Source organism: Ischnura elegans, chromosome 4 (assembly GCF_921293095.1).
Source record: "Ischnura elegans chromosome 4, ioIscEleg1.1, whole genome shotgun sequence".
Lineage (NCBI taxonomy): Eukaryota > Metazoa > Arthropoda > Insecta > Odonata > Coenagrionidae > Ischnura > Ischnura elegans.
Window position 1 is genome coordinate 74,813,361 of NC_060249.1, and position 18,481 is coordinate 74,831,841.

General features: G+C 37.4%; 1 protein-coding gene across 7 annotated transcripts in view; it reads left to right on the plus strand.

The window, feature by feature from the left end:
* The window catches only part of LOC124157679 (trichohyalin), a 443,734-nt gene that overhangs the window by 362,645 nt on the left and 62,608 nt on the right, over window positions 1-18,481 (plus strand). For 6 of the 7 annotated variants that reach the window (XM_046532611.1, XM_046532617.1, XM_046532610.1 and 3 more), the window contains one exon: window positions 16,049-16,145. In XM_046532611.1, the coding sequence (XP_046388567.1) occupies window positions 16,049-16,145 (97 nt within the window). The remainder of the gene's footprint in view (window positions 1-16,048; window positions 16,146-18,481) is intronic. The other variant, XM_046532614.1, reaches the window with a different exon arrangement.

Consider the following 18,481-nt stretch of genomic DNA (forward strand, 5'->3'; position numbering starts at 1 on the left):
AAAATTTCGTAGGTTTGATGAAATCATGAGACTCGGATTTTATTGAAGACAATATGGATTCGTTTGCCTCATCTGCTGGATCTTCCTTCTAGCACCAATACCTTGCTTCCACTCAAATATGACGCCTCATGTTTAGAACCTATCAAAAGTAAAAAGAGTCGCTTAAAAATGCATAAAGTGTGTTTTATTAAGTTAATCAATTGCGCGATGCATTTTTAACCATGACTGGTGACCATTCACTAGTTTCATCCTGATTGACAGCATTCGTAACTCCTCTGTAGCTTTAAACTCAATTGCTGATCGCAGTCTTTTCTCGAGTCTCTTTTCCTCCTGTCCTTCCCTGCGTAACTCGATTGTCATTCCTATCCCATTGGGTCGCTGAAGAAGAAAGGATTCCACGAGGGATGGGGGAAGTGGATTCGTTGATCTGTCAGGCTTTCGCTTGGACCCGGCACGTCGGGGGGCGGGGTCGCCAGGGTACGCAAGGGAAGGGGTGCGGCGATATATTTTTTCGGCGACCGACCCCGACTCGATTCTGCTTCCAAGGGCACCTCTCCCTAACTTTTCCCTTTCCCTTCAGAGGGTCGTCTTAATAAGGGGCGTTTCTTGTCTTTCATGCCGATCCATCTCTTTTCCCTTGAATGCTACCAGTCCCTCGTCCTCTTCTCAGTCTTCGGACGTCTCCTGCCACTTGCTTCGTTTGATCGGGCTCGTGGACAAGGGATTTGCGCCGTACGAATCACAGTATCTCAATGCGTTATGATCACAGGATAGAGAGAGAGGATAAAACGAGAGTTTATCATTGTATTTATGTTTCTAAAAAGTTGATATTTTAGGTCTTTGCGATGATGGCGTCTCAAAGTAAAATTTAATCATTGGAAAAAAATTAAGACTTAAAAATTACTTGGGCTGTGGTTTATGGTACTGTTTCATTGTTTAATACATTTAAAACCATGAATTAGTCTCTCAAACTAGTTTCATTCTGTTCGAATTTATTCATAACGCTTCTTTATACCGTCAATTCAATAGCTTATTGCACTCTTTTATGTATCTTTCTTTACCTCTTTTCCGTCTGCTCTTTCCTACGTAATTTGGTTTTTTAATGTTGAAAATAGCTCGTACGCAAGGCATTCACGATTTGCAAATCCCAGTTACGAAATGTAGTGCGGGATCAAAAGGATATACAAAGAAGATCAAGCGAGAGTTTAGAATGGTATTCTTGTTGGGACGGTCATATTGGTATTCACATTAATGGGTCGCGTGTAAACTACGCTTAAACTTAGAGGATTAAATGGCCGCCAAAACCCTACGGATGGAAACCAGTGTGAAAGGAGGGTCACTTGAAGTAAAATATCCTTGTGCCTGATTCTTGCCTATCAGTCTGACTACTCACAAGTATTGTATCGAGTGCGGCTACTTCGATTAATTTCTAATATTAAAAAATCCTCACCAGTGGTTTCATGGTGCCGGAACGCCGTTCCGTTTCTAATAAATTTCAAATTTATACATTCGTAACCAAAACAAAAACATTGTAATTAAATGTAAATAATAGCTTGCGATAAAAAAACACAGAGTAATACTTCTAAGTACAGTTACGGAAAGTGCGTTACGGCGCTGCTAATTTTGCCATAACGTCACTGATCCTTACTCCGTAGCTGATTTTTTAAACAAATGATTAAATTTAATGTTAAAATGTAAATACATTAAATAGGATGTCTGTTGGCTGTCCGCTATGCATTTACTTACGGCTGTACGGATTGCGGCCAAATATTATTCATAGATGAAGCTTATGCTCCCAAACCCTGTAGTGCTACTTTTTTTGCGTTTGACGCGTCCTTCACGTCGTTTTCTCATCACCGATTAATACGTCACGTCATACAACTTCAGCGGTTGGCATTCCTGTCGGATAAAAACACTTTTGACACGCTCCAAGGGAAAATTAACTCGAAGGATTCTACTCTTGACTATATAAAAATCCTGTCATGTGGCCATGAATTCCAAGTTCGAAATTTCACCCTTTTCTGGGTGCTATCTATGCCGATCAACGCCGGGTGGCCTGCCAGTGGAATATGAAATGTTTCACATGTTAGGGTGGAAGGGATGGGGAAAAGTATTAAAGTTGTCAAAGAAATACGAAGAGGGTGAAAAATCGTCACGCAAGGTAACGTTGTACGAGCCCTACCTATGTGTCAGATTTTGGAAATGAACACAAAGCCCGTATGAAGGAGTTTTAAATCAAACATTTTAACAACTATTTTTGTTTTATTCCCGGTTCCTATTCTCTCCTTCCTTGAGGTATTTGCATTTTGACCACCGTTCTCTATGTGCCAATATCGTTCGATTCTGGTTGATAAGTTTCAAATAACCAGCCATGTTAAACAAATGTCGCTTTGATTTAGTTTTTCAAACTAACCACCCAAACTAACCACAACACCCCCCCCCCCCCCGAAATATATTTAACTGATCCGGAAAATCTGAATAAATCTTAGAATATCGTCGGTGTAGAAAAATCATGAAAACGAGGGGAGTTACCCGAAAAATCTGGAAAGATTTCTAATTTATGGTCGATTCTTTATGTTGAAGTGAACAAATGAGGGGCACCCTAAAGATATGCATTGTTCTCTGATTTGATTATACTTGTATATCCTGTAACAATACTATCTGCAATACATATAGCTTGAAAACGTAGTTGCACTGCCTGCTATGCATACTGCTAAATATTCTGATATAATGCAGTTCTCTTGCGAATTTTTTAACAATTAGTTACAACAACGTTATTGTTTCCATAAATGCTGAACGTATTAATTCTATTGAATTATCAAATCAACAGAGAGAAAATGTAAAGTCTTCATTTGATGGGTATGTCATATTCAACTTGCACGATGATAATATTCCTAAAATGAAAGTTAGGATAAATATTAATTTAAATCTTTAAATGAAATGGAATGGAAATTATTCAGTCCTGCGGAGGCCCTCCACATAGTCTATAAGTGGCTCTCATCATATTTGACTTTCATGGTAAATTTTTCTTGCTCGACCTTTTTCTCTTTTCGCCACGTATTACTTGCTGAAAATCCTCGTTATCATCTTGAAATTTTCAGTGTCCACTGTTCTCCCAATACGACCTACTTGGAGTAGTATCAAAAGAAATTTCTGGGATATTTAAATGAAATGCAACACCTTCGAAAAAATCATTTCTGTGATGTCATTTTTTGGTATTTTAAGATGCTGTTTTTTTATTTTACTCTAATAATAATATTTTTCACCAAATAATTTATCGTGATTTTTATTTATGAGCTAAGTTACTGCGTAATGTTTAATTTTAACAATAGCGCTCTAAAGCCAACAAATCGGCTCGTAGCACTTCGGGTGAGAAGCAAAAGTCTCTACCTACATCAGCCCGCGTTACTAAGAGGGTTGGAGAAAATCGTTGTCAGCATTTATCTGTATCTCAAGCAAAAGATTTTTACCTCCTAGAAATCGCCTGGTTGAAATTGTCCTAATTAGGTTTAAATCAAAAAATTTTGACAAGGTTTGACTATATATACGCTGAAAATTTCAAAATTTTCCATTAAATCAAGAAAAATCAATCGGTCACGAATAAATACAGACCTCGGTGGTGACAGGGTAAAGTTCTCGCATACCAAACCAAAGATCGTGGGTTCGGGTCCCGCCTGGGTAGGTTGCACCTCTCCAGAACATGGGTATTCTTGAACGAATATTTTTAAATGTGATGAAAACCCCATGTTAAGGCCAAATGGCTCTGTTTTCGTTGGTGTGTTAATTAATAGGTGCACAATACGTAAATAATTCCGGATAAGCGAGAGGAGAGAGGGTGCGTCCTTTAACTGCCTAGAGATTGACATTTTAAACGAGGTTGTAACGCGTGTGGAGGAATCAGCTCTGATTGAATGGGCACCTTGTTGTGGCCATACCGCACAGCATCGAGGGCGGGGGGGATACCACAGTGCGAAGTCGGCTGGCGTCCCGACGGAGGGCGCCTCGTTGCTCGTTTCGGCCCAGGGACGTGGCGACGCTTGGACGCCACAGACACCATTGCAGAGAAAGGACAGGGGGGATGGGCTCTCTTTGTGCGTGGTCGTGGAAGAGGAGGAGAGACGTCCCCCAAATCTTTCTTTCTTTCTTTCCCTCCCTTTCCCTTGGCTCTCCGTCGCTGCAAAATGCCCCAGTCGCCGTCCTCTCCCCCGTGGAGGAATGCGCGTCGAGAAGAATGGCCGAATTAAACTGTCCCCTCTCCGTTGCGTGTGTGCCAATATCCTCCTCGTGCCCCACCAACACGTTCTCAAGCGAGTGCCGATGCGTGTAGTGTGCCCCTCTTCTGTTTTACACCTCCTGGTAACCCCTTAATCGACTCGTACTACGGATTTGTGTGGCCCTTTCCCCGGCGAGGATTTTATTGTGTTCGTGAGCGAGGCTTTGTGATAAAAAATTTTCGGGGGATTCTTTTGAATATGAATCATAATTTTGAGCTATATTTGGTGGGGGTACGCTAATTATTGTGTCTCCTGAAATACTTTCGGGGTGTTTACCCCTTTATCTCCTTCGCATGGTGCGTTTCCGTATGTGAGAGCAACATTTAGGTTATTATAACAGTTTCATCGGCTCGGCGAATTTTTACGCTATGCAGTTCTGGATGATGACTTTTTATGCTCAAGTGTTGGTAGTGTCGTTGAAAACCTTTTGCTTTTCCAAAGATTGAATTATCCTCTTATTTTTGTAGTGAGATTGTTAAGTTGTGTATTGAAGAATGGAAGAAAAGGAAACGATAGTTTAGGAAAACTAGATTCTGATAGATGTAGTAGATGAATCCAAATGACCACGCTCAAGGGCTTCAGAAATTTGTGAGGAATATATTTTTAAGGTGAATGAAATGTAAATCCCCTCGATGGAGACCAATAACCTATAGATAGTCCTATTAAAACCAAGGAAATGATGTGAAAAGTGAAAAAAATTGTAAACGACTGATACTAACCATGGAATGGATTGATTGTGTTGCATATTACAGCCTATAAATCTCGGACTAGTATCTCTTTATGATACTATTATTGCCTGTACTGTCAAAAGTCTGTGTGAACGGACTGACACATGAGGCTCTGGACTCACGCCGAAAGTCTAAGAATAGCCTTGGTTTTACTTGATGGCATTCATCAGTATTCAAGGTGAGTGCATGATTTCTTGCTCCACTATTGATAACTTTGTTCGCAATGACGTATTTTGCAACTTTAATATCAAAATTTTCTCGTAATGTCTCATAGAAGTATTAGATGTGTGCATCATGCTTGCTTAAAGTCTTAAGGATCGTTAGCTTTCGTTTTCCCGATATCGATTTGATGCGTCCTTTATAAAAGTTGAAGTGGCCGAGAAAGTACGACAGCTTTATGAGTTGTTCCATAAAATTTACTGGAAGTGATTATACATCTTTAAGAAAATAAAAAGATAGCGAATCGATGTCTCTTCAAAAGTTAATTGCATACATTTTCTTAGTCTGTGAACGATTTCCTGGTTTTTCCTTCTCGGTGTCTCTTAGTCCAAAAGACCACTAAACGGCTTGTGGAATGGAAGCTTTTAAGCATCGTCTGCAATTATGGAAAATTGACGTGGAAATATGCAATTTAATTTGTTTCTCTATATCATTAAAATGAGGGTGATGATACCCCCTCACAGTTGAAAAATAAGAATTATAAGTATTTTAGACAATACCTTACTGTCAGCGGTGCTAGGAGAAAGCCATATTAGGTTTTCGTCATATCTTAGTGGGTCAGTGGACAGCTATTTCCTATTTCGATTCCCGCTCTTAAAGTCTCGAACTTTCCTCTGCCAACCCTGATTAAAAATACGATAAGTATTCCTCAAAACGTTTCTTCAATACAAAAATACTATAGATTATATGCCATCATTGCAAAGCTTGAGTTTAGTCTTGTTTTCGGGTGATATGCCTGTTTTTATTGTGTTAATTGATTATATGAATGAGTGGGTATAACTGAAGTCGTAGAGCTTATTTTCTATTTCCACTACAGTCTCATTTGCAGAATTCCTCGTGCTGAATGCATTACGCCAGTGTCTTGTTAGTTGGCTATATTATTGCTGCATTTTTGAGTTTCTATAGTTAATGTATAAAAATAATTAATTATTCACTCGTAACAAAGGTTTCTGCAGTATTTTCAACGAAGTGTTGAATTGCACCATACGATAATTTCATACGATTATTATTACTGTATTTGGTAATTTGTTTTATAACCTCAAATGAATTGTTGGCAGTGTTCATTGTATCCATCACATTTATTTTTTATTTCTGAAATATCTTCCTATTTCCCATGTGGTCCGTGAAGTTGGATAGAATTCGTGGAAACAAATAGGAATGAGATGCATTTTTATCTCTGGTGGAGTAGTGAACGTGGGAGAACGCATTCGTCTTCCCCGATTAATTTGTATTTTTGTTTCTTTGAAAAAGCATTGAATATCTATTCACTCCAATATCCCGTGTCCAGCGGCATGCGTATAGATTTTTTTTACACTTTCTGCATTGAATGTATTGCCAGTCGGTCGCCAGAATCAATGCAGTTTGTTTGCCTTATTAGCTCAATAAAAATTTTATTTTCAGGCTCGCTATTCAAGGTATTTTTGTTTTATGGTATGGTAAAGGCACTCGAGTTTTGATTTATCTATGTTTATGCCTACCGTCAACCGTAGTAAATTTTATCCAAAAACCGAAATTAGCATGAGTCTTCTCGATGGACTTATCCCCTGTAATTTTTTACTAGCCCTATTATTGCGACTACTCTACTACGCCTATTCAGTATTTCTTAGTTAGTTTGAAGCCACTATGATTCCAAGATATGAAGCCACTTGAACGCTTTCAATGATAAAATAGCGTCAAACCCTGAATATCACAGATAACGCTGTACAAAATTTCAATGAAATAGGTTTTGATATTTGAATGAAATCAGAAGAACTAAGCGTGATGGAATGCAATTTTTCCATATTGAAAGAAACACATGAAATTTTCCACGATTATAAACTTTTACTCCCGACCAATGCTTTGATATTACTTCACCATCTTCATGGCGCATAATAGTTTGTACTTTTCGTTCGTACTTGTGGAACTATTTTGTACCTTGGAGATGATGTAGAAAATCGAAACCTTGGTCGGGAGTAAAAGTTTACTATCGTGGAAAATTTCATGTGTTTCTTTCAATATTTTCTATTTGAGAATTACGATGGACGAGAGGAAAAGCAAATGAAGAATTGGTTGGTTGACTTTCGAGGAAATTGAATATATAATCGTTAATAAGGAGGAGAATGTCGATGAATGGGCTACTTAGTAGTAAAGGGGTGTTTACAGACGTGATGAAGGGAGGGCATGGTAGCCTTGTGGATTGAATACCTGTTCCTCTCCTCTCTTGAGAAAGATGGGCAACATCCCAACGAAAATTATAGCAAACTATGCTCCACATTTTCAGTTTTTGTTTATTTTTTACTAAGTATTTTTGCACCCACCCTACGCCAAGCAGGAGTTTTATTTATGATGCTCAATATACAGGGTGGAGAAAAATGTTTCAAAAAATGTTAACCCTGGATTCATGCAGGAACGAAAATTACCTTTATAATTTTTGGTTTTTTCCCGGCGAGCAATTGCAGTGAAGTTTTCTCGGGTTTCACACCGGGTCAGGTCCTCCATTTCTCCTTCCAACGTTTCGATGAACAACTCGCCCATCGTCTTCAGGGATTCAGGAATCCAATACCAATTCCTCAAAATCTCGGGGTATATATACATAATTCTGAGGTCGAGGGCGGTTCAGCGTCTCCTGATTGGCTGCCAGTCCCCTCGTATTTTTAGGAGGTGGTCCCATGTGTGGCTTAAATGTGGCTTATGTATATATACCCCGAGATTTTGAGGAATTGGTATTGGATTCCTGAATCCCTGAAGACAATGGGCGAGTTGTTCATCGAAACGTTGGAAGGAGAAATGGAAGACCTGACCCGGTGTGAAACCCGAGAAAACTTCACTGAAAAAATTGCTTTTGATCTCTAGGTCGAAAACGCACCATTTTTAAACTACAGAAAATTTGAACGAAGCACTCCGATTGGCCACAGGTTTGCCCTGTTGCCGGATTCTCTGGACATCTCATGATTTCGAATGCTTTGCCTGCCGGATATCGCGATTTATCCTAGGCATCTGGCAACAGGGCGAACTCGCGATCAATCAGAGCGCTTGGCTCAAAGTTGCTGTAGCTGAAATATGGTGTGTATTCGACCAAATATCTTGAGTAATTTTGGTTCCTGCTGGCATCAGCTATCGATGGTTACAATTTCGTGCAACAATTTTTCTCCCAGCAAATACACCTATTTTTAACTTTTTTACATGGCATATTAATCCAGAACCCTGTTTGCCATCATTATATCTTCAGCTTTTAAAAATCATGGGCTATAACTTGTTACCGATTCGAGGGCCACGAATTGGCCAACCTTATTAACTCTCGACGTCGATAAAATTTTGACTACCTTCCGACCCAATACAGAGTCACCCAACCCGTACGCCGCTAACCGCTTTGAGTGCGGGAAGATAACCTACTTAAAGGATGGGTAAGAGACCGCTGACTTAGTTACTTTCCCCGTTTCTCGTTACGTTTTTAATAACGAAAAGGCAATTAACTTGAGTTTTTGTGATCGTGGCGGAAATGGTTGGAGAATTTGAGGACTTGACGCGGAGTGAAACGATCTTTCTTTACTGCCATCTCGCTCAAAAATATTACCGAGTTAGTGTGATTTACTCGAATTCCAAGCGTTCTACTATCTTTGAATATGGGGCTCTTAATATATCTTCCATGTGACTTCTTTGCACAGCGTTGAAGAGTATGAGCGTTTTGGTTAGAGGTGCAACACTGGTAGATACGAAAGACATTATTTCCTGCGCATGTGCATAATTCGGTGATACACTGATGCTTACTTTACTGATGAAACCATTGCATTCGTTTTCCGTATGTATACTTTTAAGGGCGTTAATTGCTACAATAAAAATGTGAGCTTATTGATGCTTACTTTACTGATGAAACCATTGCATTCGTTTTCCGAATGTATACTTTTAAGGGCGTTAATTACTACAATAAAAATGTGAGTGCCCTCTGCTCATTAGAAAGTTCGTGACTATTGCCTCAAAGGGTCCGTGTCTACAAGTTAATTGTTTATTTTTGTGGTTTTCAACAGTATCGAGGAATCAGTCCTCTATTCACAATTATTGCGAATGCGAATTTGAAATTGAGCATTATTTATGTAGTAGTGTAATGGAGTAATGGAATTGGCTGGTATTCCGATAGTTCGATGGAAGACCGGCTTCCCATCCCGAGGACCTGGGTTCTGATGTCAGTGGTTGCAGGTTGTTTCGGTGCTGTATGATTGGGCAACGTCGTCTCCGATAGACGCCGAACTTTTTGAGACACGTGTTGCCTTTAGTTTCTCTCCACCTTGCTACGAAATCCTTCCCGCTCTAGCCTTAAGTGTAAGAGCTATGCTTGGGCCCAAATGACTTCAGCTGTCAGTTAACTCCTTCAAATAACCTACCGAGAAGAATTTAAAAGTCTCAGTGCTTTAACTAACATATCTAACATTTATTTGAACATAAAACTTTAAACTGAGGATGGCGCTGGAGTGTTGAAATTAAGGTTTAATTAATTGTTTATTATTTTTCACTAAAGTCAAAATTTAAAGAAACAGATCTAGCTGATAATAGGCAACTCATATGATAACGTTTTGAGTTAGGATGGTCTATCATTGAAACACCAAATTTATTTTAACTTTATTGCAATAAGGCTCTCTCCCTAGATTCAACTTTTTTTAATATGCTGCTACCACCTTTCGTATCAAGATCGCTATTATTTTACTGAAGTAGGGAAATTATCAGAATGATTTTTGTTTATTTATTGAACATCATTTAAGGGTCACAATTTTGCTCTTAAATTGCCTGCTTTAATCTCAGACTTGGAAATAACCGTAGTTAATTTGTCGCATTTGTCATCCTATTGAATCGTATTGTTTGCAAGAAATATATGGTAAGATATTATTTCGGGCAGATCTCAGACCCATTCACTTTATATCTTTCTAGACAGACTTACAGCCGGAGTTTTAGGATGAGGGGGAGGTGAAGCCTTGGTAAATGGTAATTGGTGCAATAAAAGTATGAAACCTGTACATTCAAGTACAATTAAAGCAAAAAAAATCAAATGTTTAAATAAATTTTAGTCTTAGATAGTGCTTAAAATTCTATTTTCAGAGACTAATTTAATAATGTTCCAAGGAGAGCCGCGGGGTCCCCCCGTATCCGTTTCACGGGGATATTCCATTGACCCTTGAAACGTCGTACCTTGTCCAATTCCATTTTTATTTTTTAATATATTTAATTTCATTCGTTATGTGGGTTTTTGATTGTATTGATTTACATGTTAATGTATGTTTTGCTTGGTTAATGTTTTAGATTTTTTATTTTTCTTTAAAAGATTTGCTAATTGTTGGTGATAAAAATAAGAGGCGAAGGAAATTTTAAGAGAGGAGACGTGTAATAAAGAGGGGGCAATGCCAAATTGAAATTTCAAGGAAGTTTATATTATTTGAGGGATCTCAACGTCACACCCTAGTCCCCCGGCAGGACTGCTACCTTCCCAATATAAAACTCTTAACTCCGCCCATGCTTAGACTCCATGCTCCACACTTTTTAATTTCGAGTTCAGTTCATCACTCACGTCATACCTCGCTCCGGTTTTTGGTACCATACGGTTTTCCCCCTTTATTTTTTTTCTATTTTTCTCTCCAAAAAAATTCGGATCTTCAGAGAGGAATGCTCTCCATCTCTCTGTCTATAGGGTCGGATGGTGACCGTGTGGAATCCGCAAATCGGTCGATCCCACCCACCGCGACCTCTCGAACGCGCAAAAAAAATGAATAAACGAGGCGTCGAGGTCGTCGTGATGCGGCGGAGGACGAGGACTGATTGGTTTCATAATGCCGTTCCCGATCCCTTGCGGCTCGCGTCCAAATCATTCGCGGATCGACGATTCCTTCCCTCCCAATATGCGGACTCATTCCGGCTGCCGGGGCGAAGATATGACACCGCAGCCAGCGGATGCCAGGATACTCCGTCCTTCCTTCCCGTGTGCCCGCGATGCGCGGAAAATACCCCAAACCTCTCTCATCTCTGTGGGCATTTCGATATGGACTGATGAAAATGCTAACTCGAGCCATGATGAAACCACAAATGGTAATTTCCAAAATTCAATTCAAAACTCAACTAGCGACCATGGTTTCAATATATTATATCATATAGTTTCAAACATGTTGAAACCATGGTCGGTAGTTGAGTTTTAAATTAAAGTTTGGAAATTACCATTTGTATTTTTATCATGAATATACGAACTCCCACCAAGACAAGCCTGAAACGATTTAATACATGCTATCTCAAGCCATATTTCAGTGAAAGCTTACGCTACAAATTTTACATTGCTATTTTCTCACTAGAAATTTTGATACTTTCCTTGTATGTGTTGACAAAGATCCTCTCTGTAAATAGCCATTGAAAATATCTAGCGATGAACGAAAAATACCCCAATTCTCTCATCTTTACGGTCATTTCGATTACTGGTGGCGGGGAATGATGAAAAATACTAACTCGAGCCATCTTTAAGTGAACGCTTACCTTCCGCTCGACTAGTCTTTTTTGTGACTCAGTACTCACTTAAATAAACAGATCTAGTTGATAACAGGTAGCTTAAATGATAATTTTTTTGAGCTGTCTGAATGTTCTCACACTGCAAAACAAAATATATTTTGAATTTATTGCAATTAGAGCTGCCAACCCTGAATTAAAATTTTTCTTATAATAAATTACTGTCACCTATTGTATCAAGATCGTTTTTATGATATTTAACGAGAAAAGTTATTAGAACTTACGTTACAACAGTGGCGCAGTGAGGAGGAGATTTTGGGGGATAAACTCCACCCCCAGAGCTCACAGAAATTTTTAAGCTAAATCTATTTTACTTTTTTGGATTAATATTACTTATAGAATAGTGTGAGGATTAATAAAACATCCCTCAGAAGGCCGTAAAACACACCATTTTGAACCATTTATCTTAATTTTTTCTGGCGGGGGGCCTCCGCACCTCCCACTTACCCTGGCGGGTATGCCAAACCCCCAGACACCCCAGTATTAGTTACGCCTAAGCTACAATGTAGTATTTCTCAGGATATATGAAGTAGACCCTGGTCAGAATTTGTATTTAATATTTGAAAATTTTACGACGCTATTTTCTCACTAGAAATTTTGGTACAATCCTTGTGTATGCTGACTAAGGTCTACTCTATAAATATCCATAAAAATATCGAATGTAGATCGTCAGTCTGAGCGATTAAAAAATCATTCGTATCCAACGTTCCGGACTTAATGAACTCCATCCTCGGGGCTACATCGAAGTAAAACTAAATGTGTTTTGATTTTCAATCACTCAACTGTTTTCTGGTCGTGGATATAGATCGTGGTTTCTGCTCCGATCCCGTCCCTCCTCTCCCAAATATATTTATACATTGCAAATAAACTATCATTAAGTGTATTCGCAACCAGTGTCTACATTGCTTTAACTCATCTGCTTTCTGCTCGAGGATAAAGCTCGTGATTTCTGCTCTCAACCCTTCCCGTCTCCCCCTCATCAACTGAAAGCATCGTTCTCCCTGCTCTGCGGTCGGAAGGCACGGATGGTTAGTGATTACACGTTCGTGACATCGCGTTAACAACCCTCACTGTGCAGATCGGCTTGGTATCGAAGAGAAACTAATGGCTTTCACTACTGAAGCTTCAAGGTCGAGCTAGATCTGTTGCCGGAAAAAAGTCATTGAGAAGGTTGAGGGATTTAACGAAAGAATACAATGCGATGAGAGGATGAAGCTATTTTGAATTTATGCCTCAGAAATGTGCGAAATTCACCACGTAAATTAATTGTAATGTTGCAGAGTAGCATAACCACTTAAAATCCTTGGGCTTTATTTAACTCGTTAAAATTTTCTTTAGGGTTTAAATAGCGAAAGAACTTGGTGAATTAGCGTTTAAAAAGGGTGACGAAGAATATGAATTCGCTATCATCTAGGTGAAATCAGCGTAATCAAATGTGAAACGGAAAAAACAAAAATTCCTTTGGGTGACTTTAATTCTTTAGGTTTAAATTCCAAGAAAAACAAAAAACGTCATCGTGAGAAAGTTTTTATAACTAGGTTTATGCACTTTTAAGTTTACTAATGACTTCGAAATTGACCTATTTGTTTTTCGAAAAGTATACCCACAGCTCTGGAGCTCTCGAGCTATGGGTCCTCAGGATGGTTTTTTTCTTTGCTGTTGCAATTTTTTTATTTGATTTACATGGAGGCCAGTACTTCAGTTTCCTTGTAAATTACTGATAATTCTAGAACTGTGTCCATCGTGATTTAATTTCTGAGTTAGCCCTAACCTGCTCTGTTGATTACTTATTTGACGCATTTCAACACGTATTACTAAGAACCACTTCTCTTTTGATGAACCTCTTCATTATCTTCATTTAAGAGTGAATTTCTTCAGTTTCTTAAAATTTTGCTGTGCAGGATGCCCGGTGACCTTATTTTGTCTACATCTGCCTCACAGTATTTAATATCTACCAACAGTTCTGTACTGCTGCTGGAAACCTCTTCAAGCTAATAATGATTGTTTATGCTTGTCAAAATATTTTATCAGCAGGGGTGGAGGTGAGAGAGGGGTCAAGGGTTGGATTGAGGTGGAGTTTTTTTCCTTCAGGATATAACTGGAAGCCAGGATTGACCAATGGCGTATTATTACTCTCTTTTTAATTACTTTTGTTTGTTCTAATTTCGAGGGCCTCCTTAAATATTAGGTTCTAAATTGTTGTTCGCGTGTGCGTAAAATGTGAAGTTCTTGTGGTATCAGTTCCTCTATCAGATGACGATACACTTGTGCGTAGCCTCAAACCCTCTGGTGGTTTTCAGTCCTCCCATGGAGCGCTTTACGTGGCTATGATAGAAGTCCTCGGCTCGTGGAGCAACTTCGTAGACATGGGAGGTAAAAGCTTCGAGGGTAAGCCATGAGCACTAAAAAGAAGGTGGCTACTCAATGTGAAAGGACTCTTGCCCCTGGATCAGCAGTGGCTCTAGAGTTCTGACTCTCCCGACCTCAAAATCGAGTGACTGCAGTTTTGAGTGGCTGTGTGGAAAAGCGATATTGGGGACGGGTCACTCTCCTGTCGGTGGAGCACGAGTTCACATCCCTGTGTCGCCTCTAAACCAAATTACAGGGAGGATAATTTAATGGATTCACGATGCACACGATCCTACTCGAACTCGAAGGAATTATTTATTTAAGTATATTACCGATTAAGGTGGGTTTCCAGGAGTACTTAAGAAGTATTTTGGCACCTTCCCCTTCCTTCATATACTTCCCACTTCGATTCAAAATAAGGCCTTCTCCCTTTCATTCTATCTAAAAATCCTATTCTCATCCTTCCTTTTCCTTGTTTTCCCAACATTCTACCCTCTAATACTGTTATCAACATTCCCTCCTCTACCGCTAAGTACTCGCTCCATCCATACCTTCTGTCTCTTCCGTATCTCACCTAGAAGCTGCCTTTCCTCACCCACCATGTCCAGCACTTTGTCAATCCTCTTCCCCTCCGTCCACTCCACCTTCTCCGTTCTTCTTGAGACCCAAATCTCAAATGCCTCCAGTCTTTTCGAATTCAGGTAGTGCTTGAGAATTTTGACAAATCGGGAATAAGAAAATCCGTAATAGTTGTGTGAAAAACTGTTAATCGTACAGATTAACTGCAGTGTTTTCAATTTTTCTGATGCAGAGAAGTAGTTTATTTGACATGTAATTATGTCATAATGCATTAGTATAAGATAAAAAAATATCCTTGAAGGTAGACCACCCTCATTTCATTTTATCAGCCTCTGCAACTTTAAAATCTCAGCCTCAGCACCCAGCGTGCGTGAGAACTTCGGTCTGATGTTGTCATTTAATGTTGGAAAATATTAACATTTGACTGGGAAATTAGGTGTTACATAAATACTGAAATAGAGTCATCGGAACAGATTACTCAGATATACCAACTCTTTCTTCATGCTTCAAGTGCAAATCTAAATATTCCATTTTTCACCTTTTCCACACTCTTGTAGACGTTGAAACATGGTTTGCCACTAAGAATTTACTTGAATTGAAAGTAAAATTCAATGATTTAATGTTTATAGAAAATATGGATGATGTAATAGTTTAACTTCACGAAGTATCGCCTGACAAGTCAAAGGACTCAGGTGGACTCCGTGCCCATTTGTTAAATGGTAACTGGTCTGTATAAAATCTGTGTATTTTGTTGTATGCCTTGTTTATATTGAGTTGGGACAAATTTAATTTGATATATTTGGTTTCATAATATTTTATATCATCATGAACTGCATGACGTCATAAGTACTACATGTCTAAGTGTGATTCAAAAAGACTTGATCATTAAGTCTTTTTCTTTGGTTGTATTTCCCTGTATATTTATATGCACTAAATACATAAGCTGGTAATTTTTTGTCATTTTGGGTAATTTTATGAAATATTTCTCATTAAAAATCAGTAGAAAATATGTTATTCTTGAACTGGATGAAAGTGGTGATGGTTCCTCATATCATTAATCCATAAATTGTCTTTTAAATTCAATCAAATTTCTCTTTCTTTTGTTCTTGGATTTTTTTACTTTTTTTGCATCTTGGTCCATGATTGTATTTTTCTAATGCCATTGCAATTTCATCTGCAAAAGGATATTTTTACCAATTGCAAGATTATGATGTAGCTGTTTTGTTTTTTTATGGACTTCATAGTTTAATGTATCAGCTTATAATCAGAAGTACAATTATAGTGATTGTACAGGTCAGAGATAGTATATTGCAGATATTAATTATCAATGGGTTTAATGGCATAAATAAGGTGTGAAATACAACAACATTTATATTTATTTTTCAGGAGCTGGAGTTGAGGATAGACACACAGAAGCAAACACTTCAAGCTCGAGATGAAAGCATTAAAAAGCTTCTGGAGATGCTGCAAAACAAAGGTGTTGGTGAGTTGAAAGTGGAAGCGTACAACATGTGGATTTTGAATTTTAATGCATATGAATTCCAATATGTTGATTCAATTAATGACCCTCATTTGTTGACCCTGTGTAATTAGTTTGGTGGGAATCATCAATGTCAAAAAATATTTTTTAAATTGGACTTGAAAGCATAATGACAATACATAAAATTATGAAAAATCAAGAAGTGCCTTTAATGCACTGTTTCTGTTACTATCAATGCTACCCTAATAACTTTCAGTTTCCTAACTGCCTGCTTTCCAAATTCATATAGAGTAATCTAGGACATAACTAATAACATAACATAGTAAATGATTCAAATCGTTTACTCAAAGCTGGATGACTGCAGTAGTCATTTTTAGGGATTTTCATTATTAGTATATATTTTGCAGGTACATATATTACTTCTGTAGTAGAAATACTCGTAATGTAAATAGGGTTTAGATCCTATAAAATAGATCTATTGTTACAATGCTGGAGGTAAATGTGGCTGGTGATTGTAGGATGTGCATTTAAATATATTAATAGTGGAAATATATTTCAATTCATAAATTGAAAGTTATTGTTGAGTTTCAATAGTTTAAATAAAAATATTTTTGTACAATATTATCCAATTGTATTTTTGGCCATAGTTCTCAGTATTATTGCTTGCTGCTTCTGTAAGAAATCTTTTGTGAACTTGCCCATCATGGTTTCAGAATTGTCCTTTCTTTGCTCTCTGTTTTTGTCAAAAGAATTTATATTTCAAAACTTGAAATTGAAAAAAATGTGCTCCTTATTTTAGAAGCTGTTAACTGCTTATCAATTTTTTAACAATTTATCGCAGTCAAGGTTTGAAATTTATTGAGATGTATGGATTGATTTTTAGGCGATATTCTTAAGAATTTATATTTTTCTTTCCTCATGTTCCTAATATTAGGCAATGGAATGGTCCACCACTCTTGTACTATTTATCGTATTGTGGATTCATGAAGCCATTAATTTACCACTTAAACATACTTCATCCCTCTATTATTATCTCTTGCTTAATGTTTAAGTAAGTGACGTATGTTTATTTCAGGAAGAAAGGTACCTATTGAACTAAATCCAGTATTTCCACTGTAATTATGTTCTCAGCATTCTGTTTTACATCATTGATAAGTCTTGGTTTAGTTATTCTTCTTTCATTATGATATCTTATGGTAATTTTTGAGGTAGGCTTAAGTTGTTGGTGGATAGTATATGAGTAAGGGAGTGATAACTGGAGCCATCAGTGCCATCAAATTTTAAGACTTATCTGGAAAAGAATGTATTTGACTTTTAGGAAAGGAATTACCAATTGGTAATAAAAAAATATGTAATTCAATATTGAATTTTAGAGTCTTTGAAATTATAAATCCACCTAATGAAAATTGTTGTCAAATTGTTTTTACATAACTTTGTTGAAACGAATTCTTTTCTTTAATTGAAAGTGCCTAATTTTGGTATTATAGCTGATCAAAAAATAATCAGAAAATTTTGAGACTGCTCTTGTCGACCGAAGGAAATTTTTCTAGAAAATCAATAATCGTAATTCATTGCAGCTGCTAGGTTGTGTGAATTTTCTCACAATATACATTGTTAAGTCATTTTTTTTCAATCCCTATGTTCTTTCCTTAAAATGAAATTACTTACGAGTAGATCTACTAACTTGTACACCCTTACTGCCTTCACCCTAGTAGTTCTGTACCCTTATAGTTTACAAATATTTATGGTGATAATTCCGGGAAGGGATGTAGGTCTCAGAAAATATGTAAAACTGTAAAAAAAATTAAGATGTTCAAAATAAAAGGCCTTAAATTGCATCCTTGGCAATACCCCATTAGAGCAGTATTTTGCAGTAGACTGAAAATGCATCAGCCTTAATCATAAAATATTTTTGATTTTTTAATAAAATATAGATGGTTCATGTCTGTATTTCTTTTGCATGAAATACGTATATTTCATGCTTTAGAATAAAGTCATGGCTGTTTTTGATTTAGTTAATATGTAAATAATAATTTTATTACTAAGATAATTTAATTTACAGAGTTAATCACAAATAGCAGGTGAGCCCTTAAATTTATTGTTGAATAATGTGCAAAATAAAAAACCTATATAATTTCATATATTTATAGCATTTAAATTTCTCTTCATTCAAATAATAATTAGTAATAGGATATTTGAATAGTTTTTTGAACCTCTTACTACAAAGCAACATATTAGAATTATATACTGTAGATAGTTCTTCCAAAGATTAGTTTAAATCTGAGAAAAGATAAACATATAATGCCCTTAACCATTTCAGGACAATTCAGTTTTCTATC